General features: G+C 37.2%; 1 protein-coding gene across 2 annotated transcripts in view; it reads left to right on the top strand.

Annotated features, from left to right (window-relative positions):
* PRKD1 (protein kinase D1) overlaps nt 1-13,677 on the top strand; it is a 114,264-nt gene extending 100,587 nt beyond the window's left edge. For both annotated transcript variants that reach the window (XM_056493941.1, XM_056493942.1), the window contains 3 exons: nt 262-529; nt 9,810-9,895; nt 12,706-13,677. In XM_056493941.1, the coding sequence (XP_056349916.1) occupies nt 262-529; nt 9,810-9,895; nt 12,706-12,924 (573 nt within the window). In that variant the 3' untranslated portion in view covers nt 12,925-13,677. The remainder of the gene's footprint in view (nt 1-261; nt 530-9,809; nt 9,896-12,705) is intronic.
* The last annotated feature ends 1,245 nt before the right edge of the window (nt 13,678-14,922 follow it).

Here is a 14,922-nt window from a genome sequence, read left to right as displayed (position 1 = left end):
ACCTGAGCTGTTAAGCCTATCCACAACTGTGTTTTATTCATGGAATGAAGGAACAGAAGAGATACTATGGAATAGTATTTTGGTCTGTTTTAGTGGAATAAGAATGTTCCTCTCAAAGAGGAGTTTAAAAAAAAGTATTCTTGAAGGAATAGTAGAGATGGATCTTGCAACTAATTGATGATAAAAGTCAACTAAAACCTCAACTATGTATTTGATAATAAAAATAATGTATGTCTTACTATAGCATTTTTCCTTGAACAGGTGAAACTTTGTGATTTTGGCTTTGCCCGAATCATTGGAGAGAAATCGTTCAGGCGTTCAGTTGTAGGAACACCAGCCTACCTTGCTCCAGAGGTTCTGAGAAACAAAGGCTATAACAGATCCCTGGATATGTGGTCAGTGGGTGTCATCATTTATGTAAGCCTCAGTGGCACCTTTCCATTCAATGAAGATGAAGACATACATGACCAAATTCAGAATGCTGCTTTCATGTATCCACCTAATCCATGGAAGGAGATTTCTCTTGAAGGTAATACTTGTTTGTGGCTGTTCTTATATAAGTGCTAAAAAGAGTACATGTATTTCACTTTTATATTTTTTTCCCTGTACATAACAGAATTAAAAAAAAAAATTACAGTAACGTAATGTGTCTGTTTTGTGCTATCAGCTGCTTTAGAATTTCATACAGAATATGTATAGACTGCATATGGCATAATCTTCAAGCATGGGATCTCTCCAGGAAGTGTTGAAGAAGGCACATAACCACCTACAGATGAGATTGCTATAGAATCTGTGGGGAGCTTAAGCTGCTGGTCTTGTGTATACTTTTTTTTATGTACCTCTTCATTCAGCTCTATTGCATCTGCAGTCTGTTTCTCGTTCTACTTGTTCCAGTAATTGAGTTTGGTTTCAATATGATTCTTTACTGATATTTTTGTGTGGAGAAGATAAAAGTGAACAATTCCATAGATGAGATTTCAGGAACAGTGTGAGAAAATGTCATACAAGAGACTTTATGCAGGGGGTAAAGGCTTGGAGATATCTGTGAGACCTTTGAAACTCGAGTTCTGGTCAATGGCATCAAAGGCTTTTGATAAAAAACAAGAGAACAATGTGACTAGTTCACTTGGAATATCTTTAAAGAAGGTAAATCAGTTCTATTAAAATGTGTCTAAACAACTAAGTAGGGCATTTTAAAAAATAGCCACTTGTTGTTTCTCTAACCTTTTCACATACATAGCATTTTCAGGCAACTTGATTTTCTCTGGGATCTTTTTTTAGTACAGAATTCTGCAGGATTGTAATTCTTAAAGCAAAGAAATGTTATAAGCATAAGATTCTTATATCCTTTTCTGAATTGTAATATGTGCCAACCTGAATTACAATACTAGAATGCAAAATTTCTGGTATTTACAGTACCATTTTTCTGGTTTTCAGATGATATGTTTAACATACCTGTTAAGCATAGTTTAGAGCAGTGTGCCTAATGCTTACTATAATATATATTACAGCCATGTGAGATTCTCTTCTGAAAATGCTCTGAGAGCATTGTTTGTTATTTTATCTCAGTGGCAGATGAAGTTTGAAATCTGTTGGAGGAAAAAAAAAGCTATAAATCTGCACAATTACACACTGAAGTTCTCCTGAACCTCCACACACTTTGATATGTAAGCTGACAGAATCTGTTGGCAGCAATGCTTTATCTGTCGCTAGAGATAAGCAAACAGCAATCAACACAGGGGAAGCTGCAAGAAATTGTCTCCCACAAGTTTCTTGTGGTAGACAGAAGATCAATTTTTACACTCAGAGGTGAAGATTCAGTAGAGCACCTACAGAAAACTCACCTACTTGGGTGTTATCTCTCCATTTGTAGAATCGCAGCCTTCATTAAGAGTTGATGAATACCAGGCTGCAAGCGTGCAGAAGGGAGGAAAACACGCTTTAACAAATTGCTAAATTAAAATCTGCTTATACATTGTGATTTTATTACATATTTTGGATTGCTAGGTGATGAGCCACTCTATTGTGCTAAATGAAAACCTGGGAAATGTCTGAAGAGATTCCATTACGTCTAACACAGGCAGTTAAAGTCTGGTTCGCTGTCCAAGTATTACTTGGAAAGGCTGATTTTTAGGGTTGAAATTTGAACTCAAATTCTGTATTACTTAGGGAAAATAAAAGAATGTTTTTCTCATATCCTACTCCATTCTCCTGCTCAGCTTGTGAGGGGACACTTTCTGTTATCTCTGACAGTGCAGCATAGTTAAAATGCAAACCCAACAAATCTAACCTGGATTACAGTTCTAAACAGTGCCATGTTAACTAATGCTGCAAATGATTGAATCATTTAGGGGAGAAGCCCAGATTATTTTAAAGATTTTATGAAGGAACTTCTGCATGCCTATTGCAAAGATTGGTGCTAAGGAAAGTTGAACAGCAGTTAAACATTTTATGTCTTGTCCATGATTACTGCTGTGACTCAGAGCCAGACTGAAACTTCTTGCAACTGCAGCTATTCCAGTGCTCTCTTCAGGCCACTGCTCATATAAAAATTTTAAGAAAAAAATGAGACTGATCATATGTAAACAATGTGTCTGGAAAAGTAACAACAGTGGTAAAGTAGCCTAAATATTCCCGTTATATGTTACTTAGTCAATTACTGGTCTTTAAATAGAATTGGCTTTTAAAATTTTAAATTGCACTGATGAGGTGATAGATTCATAAGAAACATATGACCCATAACAGTTTAAACTGCATGGTAATATAAATAATATACTTGAAGTCTAACAGATTCAGAGGAAAAGCACATGGAGACAAGTTGTATTTTGGAGGAAAAGTGTGTCATATTGTGCAATATTCTGGTCTGAGTTTATTTTCTTTATAGTTACTTTTCTGTAGCGTTTTCTAGCAATTCTTAAAATGAAAATCTGCAGTCACATGCCAAGATAAAAGACAAAAGCTATTTGAGGATAATATTTTTTGAGTGCTTAATTTTCAAAGTTGCCAGCAATAGTTGTCTATAGTCTCATCATTCACTGAATCCTCTCTTTCCATAATGTGTCTGTCTGATGTTATAACTCCTGGATTAATTCCATCAACTCTTCCTGATAAGAAATTTAGCTTTTCTTCTGTAATGCTTTGTCCTTCCTTCTCCCCATTAAATTGTAACTTACAAAAACTAAGACCTTTTAATTTTGGAGGTCTCAGATTTCTCCATAGGGAATTTTGATTTTTACTTAGGTGGCTGCATTTTTCCAGGCTTTTCCAGTAACTTCACTCTTTTGAAAGAACACATCCCAGAACTTGAGTCTGTTTTTGGATGCCTAAATAGGATTGTAACACATTACTAGAGATTAGTAGTTTTTGTGGTACATGTTTGGTGTGTTTTAGAAAAACAGGTTTTTATCAGAGCTGTTCACTTCATTGCCTAGTCTATTTCTGCTCTTTCTTCAATGTTTGTCAAACTAAATTCACTGAATTGCTGTATGACAGTTTGAATTTAATTCAGTCCTAATTGCTGCATTTTACTAGATACTGATATAGAGGAATCTACTTGCAGAATTCTTACCTATTTTATAACTTTAAATTTCCCATGTCTCAAATATGGAACCTGTTTCCAGCTTTGACCTTCCAGTCTACCAAATTTGCATCATCTCAAGAAATTTATTTTGGCTTAGCTACATTCTACAAGAAATAAATACTGCTAAAAATAAAGATAGAACTCCATTATGGAGTTCTACCTGCTCGTATGTTTTGTGCACTATGTCTTCACTTTGGTAGCTATTCTTTTTAACTGCATGGTCCTAAAACATGCTATGTCAAGATTGGAATTATTTGTGGTATGTTTCATTCTGCTGTCGTATTTTCGTAAAACATTGTATTTATAATTCTTTTTTAATTAGCTGCTACCAGCACAGCTATTACTACTAGCCTGATGGGCTGTGTAATGTGCACATCATTGGTTAGGTGCTTCACATTAATATTATTAATATATTATATATATTATATTATTATATATATTATATATTATAATTAATATATTATTAGTATTATTATTAATATTATTAAAATAATTTGGGAACAAACAATGCAATTCCTATCATTCATTAAATTTGATCATGGTGTCCCTGTTACAATTTAGCCATAAATAAATACCATGGCTGCCTTTGAGCCAGTATTTATTTATACTTGTTACAACATAATGTGAGTAGAAGCTGAGTGCTTCACACATTAATAAGAAAGTCACATGAATGAGTGAGCATTGAGTATGAGGAGGTCAGTGCATGTTATAGCTCAAAGATGCTCTCTGCCTCTGTAAATGTTTAGCTAGCTGTTGAAATGGAGGTCTTGGCTCTACTTACACATTTGCTAGGATAAATTAGCATTAGGAAACCTCTCTTGTTGGGTACAGCTTAGAATTGCTAAGGATTTCTTTTGAGAGTACAGCTGAATCTATGGCCCTGAAAATCTCAGACAGCTGAAGATCATTTTCTGCTAAAATAACTGAATGTACACTAGGGCATTTGTTAACAAAGCTGTATTGACCAGCAGCAGAAAAGGGATTTGTGCATATGAAAAAATTATATTAATGATGACCTCTAATCAGTTAACCTATTCTTAGAAAAATCCAAGGCCTAGGAAGTCCTGGAGCTCCTATATTAGTGGCAGCAGCTTAAATTTGTACAAATGATGGCAGAAAGAGTAGGTAGTATTCTAAGTATACTTTAAAAATTCTTAATCAATTTTAAATTTATTATTAATTTAGGACTGCTTTTTTAATACCCTTATGAGGATTTCTTGTTTATAACTTATGTAAAAATTTTAAATCTGTAGGGAAGGACTAAATCAATGGCATGTTTGTAATAGAGTTTTCAGATATTGTGTAAACTTTATGTGGGTCACGTCCTAATTGAGTTAAAGCAGTCATTCCTGTGAAAAGTAATTATTGTGTTAATTTGATACTTAGAGTGAAAATTGTGTGTTTGTCTGTACAACAGTTAATTATTTACCATATTAATAAACTTGCATAAGCAGTATGGAGTCATGAATCTCCTGACTGTGTAGGTTTTTTCCAGTGAATTGAAACTGAAGAGCCATCTTTCCTAAAATCAAAGGGATACAGAGCTTTCTAAATTTTGCATTGAATTTTTCTGTTGGGGATTCTGCTGAATGGTCACCTATCTAAAGGGCCAGTACCCATTCTGCTGGAGTAGCTGGCTAATTTATTCCCTTTAACAAAGTCTCCAGCTCCTGGAGCTTTGTATGTCCTCAGCTGACTCCCTGCACTATTATGGAAGGTAAACAGGAGTCCATAAAAGTGTTAGAAAAAGCACTTCCATTATCCTCTCAATACTTCAACTCCAGTTGCCTTCTTGGTGATAACCTGGTGCATTCCCATAGATTGTGTGCAGACCATAGGTGGTCTTTCTTAATACTCTGAATTTATTTAGTCATTGATTTTACAGAGGAATACTGCAAAATTTTATAAAGGTCCTAAAATATCTGATAAGGATTGATTTAAAACCTGATTTAAAAAAAAAATCAGTGAAAATGCATAAAAATACTTAAAAATAATAAATAGTTACTACCCTCCCCTCAAAACTGCTTTATCTTCCTAGACAGAATATTTAATTTTGTAACAGATGATGCCCTATTTAGTCCCCTGAAGTTATACGCCTAAAATAAATGTCAATACCTTCCAAATTTTTGTCTTTGGTGTTCTTAAGCTGTACAACTCAAAACTTAATCATGAAGCAATTACGTGAGGTTTTTTTTTTTTTATTCAGAAATTGAGTCAACATGTATGTTAGTGTTCATTCATTTTACATAAATTGAAGCCAGACTAAGCTTTGTAAGTGGCTGTCAGGCCACTGTCAGAACAGGATGGGGTTTTTGTGAGTTTAAACAGAGAGAAAAACTGTGAACTTTCCATGTCTTTTAAGCATTTTAATTCCAGCACTCACAATGTCATTAATTAAATTTCCTAGATTCTTCTTTGCTTTACACTGCACTGTTTTTTGTTGCCCTGCATATATCTATCACTTGCATCTTGGCTTCTGTTACTCAGACAGAACTCTTACAAGTTCAAGAAGTGACGTTTCTTGAATTGCATAAAAAGTAAAAATGGTCTAAAAGTACTGGTGCTACAGATAAAAAGTAGCAAAGACTCTTTGCTGTTGAAACTCGTGTTTTCTTCCTTCACTCCAAGTTTAAAAACTTTGAGTTATAAAGCAAATGAAATTGTATCAGATAGTTTGAGTTTCTACTTCATGTGTATTTCTAGTAGTCGTGTTGCATTTCTGCTTATTTATTTATTTGTGCTTATTTCTTAAGAGGCAAGGGATAGGTAAAACTTTCCTGGCAAAAAGAACCCTAGATAAAAAACTAAAAGCAAACAGCAGAACTGGTTACAGAGACAGAAATATTCCAGTGGTGAAACAAGCAGACTGTCTGTGTAAACTGTTCTCGACTGCTTGATACTAACAATTGTAACCATCCAGGAAAACTGCCTTTTCACTCACACAGTTTTCTTCCCTGTCTTTTTTTGTGCACCTTCTCTAGTGATTTTTTTCTAGACCAGTTCCTTTCTGCTCTGTTCAACAAGCCATTGGCAATTTCCCCCAAGAATACAAAGAAATATGTTATTACATGTAATGCATCCTTGTCCTGAAGTGAAATAAGGGGCAAAGGGGCCCCTCATCCTGTTGTAACTTGAGGGAGGTTGGATAGCTAAATATGATTTCATCACTTGTAAGGCTCACAGTCATATCTGCTTCCAGTGGGTTGCACAGAAGGAATGTAACAGAGACATTATCAATCCTCAGTGGCAAGAGGAACATTCAGTAGGTACTTGACAGTTGCCAAGGTACATGCTGGGATGTGTGCACCTACATTGCAGCAGTTACCAAGACAATCAACCCTTTCATCAAGTTCTTGACCTATTTTCCAAACTGAGATTCATAGTAAATGATCGAAAAATGAACTCTGACGATCATTCACACCCAAATACCACTGAAAATAATAAAGAAATTGTAGCCCTACTAAATTCACATTTAGCACTGGCTTATGTATCAAAAGACACACTGAAGTCTTGCTGTAAATCTGCTGAATTTAAGGGTAAGTTGCCAGTGTTGCAGAAGATGCTGATGTTTGCTGATACCCAGATATACTGCAGTGAGTGAGGGACTATGTTTTCTCTTTGAAACATCAGATTAAAATAAAGGTCACTACTTTTTGATAAGTGCTATCAAAACTGTCATGTATGACTGACTTACCTCTTCGCCTTAGCTTGGAACTTGAGAATATGAATAAAAAGGAAGATTAACCCCACTATTTTGGAAAACAAATGAGTTTCAAGAATGATGCCATCTCTCAGCAACAGTCCTGCTACATATCCACTGATTTTCTTATCCCACATACAGTTCATCAGCATTTTGAGAGGGAACGAAATAAACACAAGTTAGAGAACTGAGCATCAACTGTACTTGATGCTAAAAGAGACAGTAGATAAGAATCTATTTGTCCACAACAGAAAAGTAAAAGTAGGCCCATCTGTTCCAGGAAGGGAATGGCTCGGAGCCTCTGGCAGTGCTTCCTTTGTCAAAAATCCTCAGATTTATTTTCTGTCATTCCCATGATTGCTTTGATTTCCAAGACAGTATTCATCACCAGGAAGTCTGGGCTGCTTTAGTGATAGTCTCCTAAGAATAGGTTTGTCTGTCAAACTCACTGCATAAATTCAGATAGACTGCTCTGTACATTCCTATTTTCCTGGGCATTGTTTTCATTGTGTACTGCCCCATGGCATAAACACATGTAAAGCCCTAGGTGGCAAATTGAGCCTGCAGAGAGAAAGTCTCTGTTAAATAAGAAAGGGTTTTCCATATTGTTATACAAAATACAACCTCAGAGATAATTAGTTTAAAGAATCCTGTCCCATCTCCTATTCTTAAAACAGACAAGATGATTACTCAGCTCCTTTAATTTTTAGCTGGCAACAATATCCATCTGATGTGTTTCAGACCCAGTGCCTCTCAGTGATGCTGTGTGTCTGTGTTACTTTCAAGACCATCTTTCCCTGTCACCATGATATAAACAGAGAAATAAAGATGCAAACCAGCATACTTTGGACATGCCAAGGGATAATGTGTCGAAATGGAAAAATTGTAGGAATATTATCATTCCTTGTAGCTAGTCAGTTATTCTGGAATAACAGTAACTTTCCACTGGAACACGTGCTGAATATTTATCAACACCTAATAGGATTTAACTCTTCATTATAGCCTTTTTTTTGTTGTTTGTTTGTTTGTTTGTTGGGGTTTTTTGTAATTGCATCCAAAGCTCATCAGTTTCATTCCAGAGATTTTTCCAAATGGGTCACTCGTTGCAGTTCCATGCACTGGTCATTGGCTCATGGGCCTTATCCCTTCAGGCACCACAGCACACATACCTACAGGGTGAAAGAGTTGGATTTGTTCAGCCTGGAAAAGTTTGCAGGGAAGACCATGTAGCACCTTGAACTACCTAAAGGAGGCTAAAAGAGAGCTGCAGAGTGACCTTTTACGAGGGTGTGTAGTGATAGAACATGGGGTAATTGCTTTAAACTGAAAGAGGGTAGGTTTAGGTTGGTTATTAGGAAGGGTTTGGATATTAGGAAGAAATTCTTGACTGTGAGGGTGATGATACAGTGGGACAGGTTGCTCAGAGAAGTTGTGAATGCCCCATCTGTGGAAGTGTTCAAGTTGGATAGGGCTTTGAGCCATCGTATCTAGTAGAAGGTCTCCCTGCCCATGATAGGGGAGTTAGATCTTTAAAGACCTTTCCAGCCTAAACCATTCTGTGATCCTATGAACCTCAGTGATCATTGACTCCAAAGCCACAGAAATCATCACATTTGTAAAAGAAGCCCTCTCATTTTCTGAAACTGCCGACTGTTGACTAGCAAGTGGAAGCAATGCTGAGTTCAAAAGAATGGTATTGCAGGAGTTGGTGACTTACAAAACCTGATTTCTCCACTCAGAAACTGGGCAGCTAAAAGTGACACTGAAAATCTCAGAAAAATATATACATATGTATTGTTTACTGTGGTACCTGAAGAATACTGCTCTGGGGAGGAAGATGTTAAAGCTGGAAGATTTGGCAATGAGGGAATATTTTCACTCAAAGTGACCTTGCACCTTGCTGCTTAGAATGTCAGTGTGGGAAAACTCCATATATTATGCCTATGCTCATCCTCTGCCTCTTTTGAGAAGCAGAATTCCCACGTGAAGATAACCCACTCTCACAGGCAGGCTTGAGCCTCGTGCTGGGAGAGCTCACAGAAGCAGAGCCTTGAGATAAACTGTGGGTGCACAAAGCCCTTTGAGCTATGGGGGCTGACCCTTCTGCCAGGATGAGCTGAGCCCAACAGAGCTGTGTCCCTGTGTCTGCACTGCCAGCACTGCTGGTGAGGGAATGGAATAAACCTGCTCCTTGCTTTTCAGCTGTGCCCTGGCGGTCCTCTTGGTTGCCACTGTGTGTCAAATCACACAACTGTAGACCTCACTTACATGAGTTTTTTTTCTCTTTAGCAGGATCCAAGTGAAAATTATTTTCAGGCAACTGTTCAGTAAAATAGTTGTAATGCCATTAGGAAGGGTTGCATGGGTGCCTTCAGACACATCAGCATTGACTGCAGTTTGTAAAAAGCTGATGTAAGAAGGGATGACTGCCTTCTTTTTACAACTACCATGTCTGTGTAGCTCTGTTTGCATGTCCCAGTTGAGACAAATACACTTAAACTAACATTTTCCAATATTATTTCTTTTCAGCGATTGATCTCATAAACAATTTGTTGCAAGTGAAAATGAGAAAGCGCTACAGTGTGGACAAAACGTTAAGCCACCCATGGTTACAGGTATTTCTACAAATTTCATGTTTTTACTTTTGCATTTAGACTCTAAACATGTAACAAGTCTTCATCATTAAGCACAGTAGAATCGAAGAAAAGCTGAAGATGTTTTTAGATCCTTAGAGCCTCATGCTTGTTCACTGATTTATCTATGGTTTCTAATTAATTTCTGAAGTATTAGATTCTAATACTAAACAGTCTCATGCTTTCAAAATGCATTACAAAAATACTTAATCATATTTGTCTACTGAGAAAATTATGTGTATAAAAAACCTCCTTGTAGTCATTTGACTTATTTCATTGCCTGGAGTTTACTCTGATTCACTTCTTATTAAAATTATTCAGCAGGCTTTCACTTCACAGTCATCACAAAAGCTATTGAATTTGTGTGCTTGCCAGGAAAATACATTAACCACATTCAACTGAATTCTTCAACTAAAAACTGAGATGTCAGGAATTTAAGATGCTAGCAGTCTCTGTCTTGTGCTCACCATGTGATATGGTAATTCTTTTTATCCTGGCAGCAGCCAAATCACTGCAAATTTAAGGCCTAAGACAGAGCAGTGAGGAGCCAGGGCCTGTCCCAGCATCCCCATCCAAGGAGCAGGGAAGCCTGGGGACAGCCCAGACCAGGGCACTGGGTCCCTCCCTGGAGATGAGGACAGGCTGAGGCTAGACAGATGCATCAGCCTGTTGGATCTCCCAAGGGGGCTTTGTTTGCATCTAGGAAAGTAATCATGGCACAGACATGGCATAGACCAGATGCATAATCCCCAATCCCAAAGGAATCTTTATCAAAACAGAAAACTGAGTCTGACTGCAGTATCTTATAGCTGATACTCAAAGCTGTGTCTCAAAGTAGATGGTGACCTTCTTGTATAGGAGGAAAAGGGCTGTAACCACTGCACCCCACATTTCTCAGGGACATTTATCTGAAGCTTGCTTTCTACCTCTCAGATTTCCTGTCCCTCCTAATTTTTGCCTCCAAGACTGCTCTTCTCTGTGGGGGTCCAGGGAGTCCCTCTGAACCCTCTGTGGGTGAGAGAACCCCCCTGTCAGACCCCTGAAAGACCCCCGAATAGAGCCAGGGGGGTCAGAGAGCTGGGTCCTGCCCCATGGGAACATCTGCCTTCTCTCAGAGAAGAAATGCAACCGTTAAGTGAATCTAGAGTGTGAATTAGATAGTTAGCATGTAGAAAAGGTAGTTTTTAGGATTGTTTATATTAGCAGCCACGAGGCCAAGATGGAGAATTTGGGGTGTGGTGTCTTCTTTCTTCTTCTTCTTCTTGTTCTCCATGTTGGTGAGGGATGCTGGGAATCACAGATTGGTTGGGGACAAAACTAGACATAGTAATAAGGTATTGTAGTATTGGAAAGATAGTGTAAACATAGAATACGTAGTTTAAGGTATAAAAGATAAGTCCTGCCTTTTGTGGGCAGACTTTCGTCCTGGACACGGTGCTGACCAGACTGCTGCTCGCGAGCGTGAACACTGTATCGATAAGAAATAAAAAACAGACCTTGAGACCGGACGATTGTCTCCTGCAGCCTTTCTTCGGCAGCTTCAAGAATACCCTGAGCCTTGAACCACCATCCTATGTCCATCTGAGTGGTCTTGGGCACAAGAGACTCTCAGACAGTGGCATTCTCCTTGGCAACCATTGCAGAATGCATTTGCTTGAGTCTCTGGGGAGCAGAAGTGTCTGGGCTAAGGTCTGCAGCAAGGATGCTGGCTGTCTCACCTGACAGGACAGGGTCCTTCTCCTCTATATCCACTTTTATTGCTTGTGTAGTAATGAGTGGAGGTGAATAAGATGAGGCAGTTCAACAGCAGCTCTAGCACCAGGGATGGGATGAGACCTCTGTCTAGAAGGCTAAGGAAAGATAACAGTGATTATTTTTCCTTACAGGGTAGTGAGACTTAGTGGTGTTCTTTGAGAGGATGACTAAGAAATGGCCAAAGAGAATCTATGAGATTAAAGATGAAAGCTTTATGCATTTACTGTATTTGGGATTTCTGATGCTTTGGCTATGTGGTTGGGATTGTGTCTTAGGCTGGGACATGATGAAGGAGAAAAAAGAAAACTGGATACAAGATCATGAGGAATAATTAGTCTCTTGAGGCTAGGATTGGCTCTATTGCTGCGGTTTTGGTTGGGAACAAGAAAAGAAATTATTAAACTTGTATACTTTGGACAGATGAGAGGCTGCAGTGCATGATGGTGTAAATAGCATGAGACTTAAAATAACTTCCAGCCTTGTATTCGACTGTCAACATGGAGTTCCAAGCTACCCTAATGTTTAGACTTACACATTTCTTTGAGCAAACCAGTAATTTCCCAAGTTCCAAAGAGGAACTAGCCCAAGCTGAATTTATGTTCTGCATCATTATACTGAGATGCAGACTCAACTGTCTTGACTATACATATCACTAGAATGCACATGTATGATTTAAAGATATTTTTTCTTCCTTATTTATCTTGTGACTAGAATGAGGAATTGCTTTACCACCATGCCTCAGTTAGATATTATGGCGATCTGTACATATCTACACATTTTGCAAAACAATTGGTAACATCTCAATACCATATGCTTGTGACAATCTAATACAATTAATTTATCAAAAAATCCTCTAGAGATGAAATTTATATCTTTAGGCAGATTTCACATTTATATGTTATAAGATTTTTCCATTCTAGAGCGATAGGGTTTACTCTTAGATAGCTGAGTAAATAGCACTTTGAGTGTTATTGATAGCAGAAGGGAATATAATTTATTTTAGGAAATCTAAAAGTAAGACTGTTATTCTTTTTCAGGACTACCAAACCTGGTTAGATTTAAGGGAACTGGAATGTAAAATGGGGGAACGTTACATCACCCATGAAAGCGATGACTCCCGGTGGGAACAGTATTCAGAAGAACATGGATTACAGTATCCAGCACACCTTATCAGTCCAAGTGCTAACCATAACGAAAACACCAAGCTAGAAGAAACAGAAATGAAAGCCCTCAGTGAGCGTGTCAGCATCCTTTAAGTTGCATCCCCTATAATCTGTCAAAACACTGTGGAATTAATAAATACATACGGTCAGGTTTAACGTTTGCCTTGCAGAACTGCCATTATTTTCTGTCAGATGGGAACAAAGCTGTTATGCTGTTACACTGTTGATATATCTGAGTTGCCAAGACAAATCAACAGAAACATTTTTGTGTGACCAACTGTGTTGTATTTACAAAAGTTCCCAGAAACACTAAACTTGTTATTGTGAATGATTCATGTTGTATTTAATGTATTAAAACCTGTCTCCACGGTGCCTTTTCAAACTAGCGTTTTTCTTACTTGAGCCTCATTTTGGTAAGAGAGAACTTTCCCGTGAAGATCTCGGGGGTTTTTTGTGCATCGTTAGTATTGTAATTGTAAGCAAACTCTTGAAGAGTAGATTATAACTGCTGTTCTGTGAACAACTTCTACCATTTGAATAAAAGCTTTATTTAGTGTTCTAAAAATAGAAAAGGCAAAAAATAATGATTTGCATAGAATTGTACAGTTTCAAATCAGATAACCTGTGTGTATTTGTGTGTTTGTGTATATAGATACACATGCACACAGTATAACTTGCTCTTAAGCCTAAATGCCTTAGTAAAATATAAACTGCAGCATGTCAGTTGTATATCTCCTTTTCTTAAAATATTCTTCTCTATTATTAATATTCTCTAATATGTACATTCAGAAGCTAAATAACATGTTGACTTTGTGTATGTTTTCAATAAAAGTCTTGTTAAAATAGGTTCATTTGTGAAACTTTCTGTTTAAAGTAATCCTGGAGTGGCATCAGATGTAGAATAAATTAATTAATCATTAAGAAGACAGTGTGGAGGTAGGTGGGAAAATGCTGCTGGATAACCTCTGTGCCTATCACACACATTTTATAAAAACCTAATCAGACTGATTTTGTTCAGTCAGTTTTGAAACACACTGAGGGAGCTGGGAAGTTGAGGATGCATTAAAGGAATTTTAGTTTTTTGAGAAATGTGCTGCTTATGCTTTTCTACTGAGTTCCACTGAACTGACAAGGTATTGCAGATCTTTCTTGCTCTTCTCCCCCTGAACACTTTAAAGATACCAGCTGTCATTTCTAACAAACACTACCAATGCTAAGCCATTGACTTCTAACAGTGAGAGACATTCAGGCTGCACTATAAAAACATGTGACAGAGTAACTCACTGAAAAGCAGAAATTTATCCTATGCCATGGTCTATCTTGGAAAAAAAAAGTTAATATATATATAATATAATTAATATATATAAAATTAATATATATATTGGAGGCTGAGGTTAACAATTTAAAGATACATTGGATGAGAAGCAGAAGTATGCAAAGAAAAGAACTTTGGACCTTTGCATATGGTAAAGGTCCACTGCTCAAATATTGGCTTTATGTTAGAGTCATGAGCTCTTCAGCAGATAAATCCATTCTTTCATTGAAGAAAAGCTTTGTCCTGAGAAAATTTTTGCCAGATACATAACATCACTAAAGCCTGAAGAATTTTTCCTTGGTATTTTGCACCTCTGCTGGATAGTTAGTGTGTACTATAGAAGAAATGAAGAAAAGGCACTACTATTCAAACAGAAAAAAATTGTATTCTAGGAAATTAAAAAGTATTGTGAAAAAATTATTTATAAATCTCTTCTCCTTCCTCCCCACCTTCTTTCACTACTCCCACTGCCTTAAAACCAGAATCTTTTTTCCACTTAAGGTCTCTCATAATCACAGCCTTTTGACATGTTCTGAAGCAGCTCTTGTTGGGCAAGGTCAAATGTGTCAGCTATTCTGCCATGTTGTGCTTTCTGCCATATCTATATTTTCTGTCAGGATGTTCCTACAAGACAGAAAATTGGCTAATCATTTCCTATTGTTTATTTTTCTTTTAGCCTTAATCTTAATCATCAATTGACTGTAAAATAAACATAAAAATAGAGAGGCTGATTATCAAATTTTCTGTCAGTAAAAGTGTATGTGCTTGAGTATATT

Source organism: Oenanthe melanoleuca, chromosome 5 (genome assembly GCF_029582105.1).
Source record: "Oenanthe melanoleuca isolate GR-GAL-2019-014 chromosome 5, OMel1.0, whole genome shotgun sequence".
Lineage (NCBI taxonomy): Eukaryota > Metazoa > Chordata > Aves > Passeriformes > Muscicapidae > Oenanthe > Oenanthe melanoleuca.
Note: the sequence above shows the minus strand (reverse complement) of the source record. Positions and strands in the feature narration are given on the sequence as shown.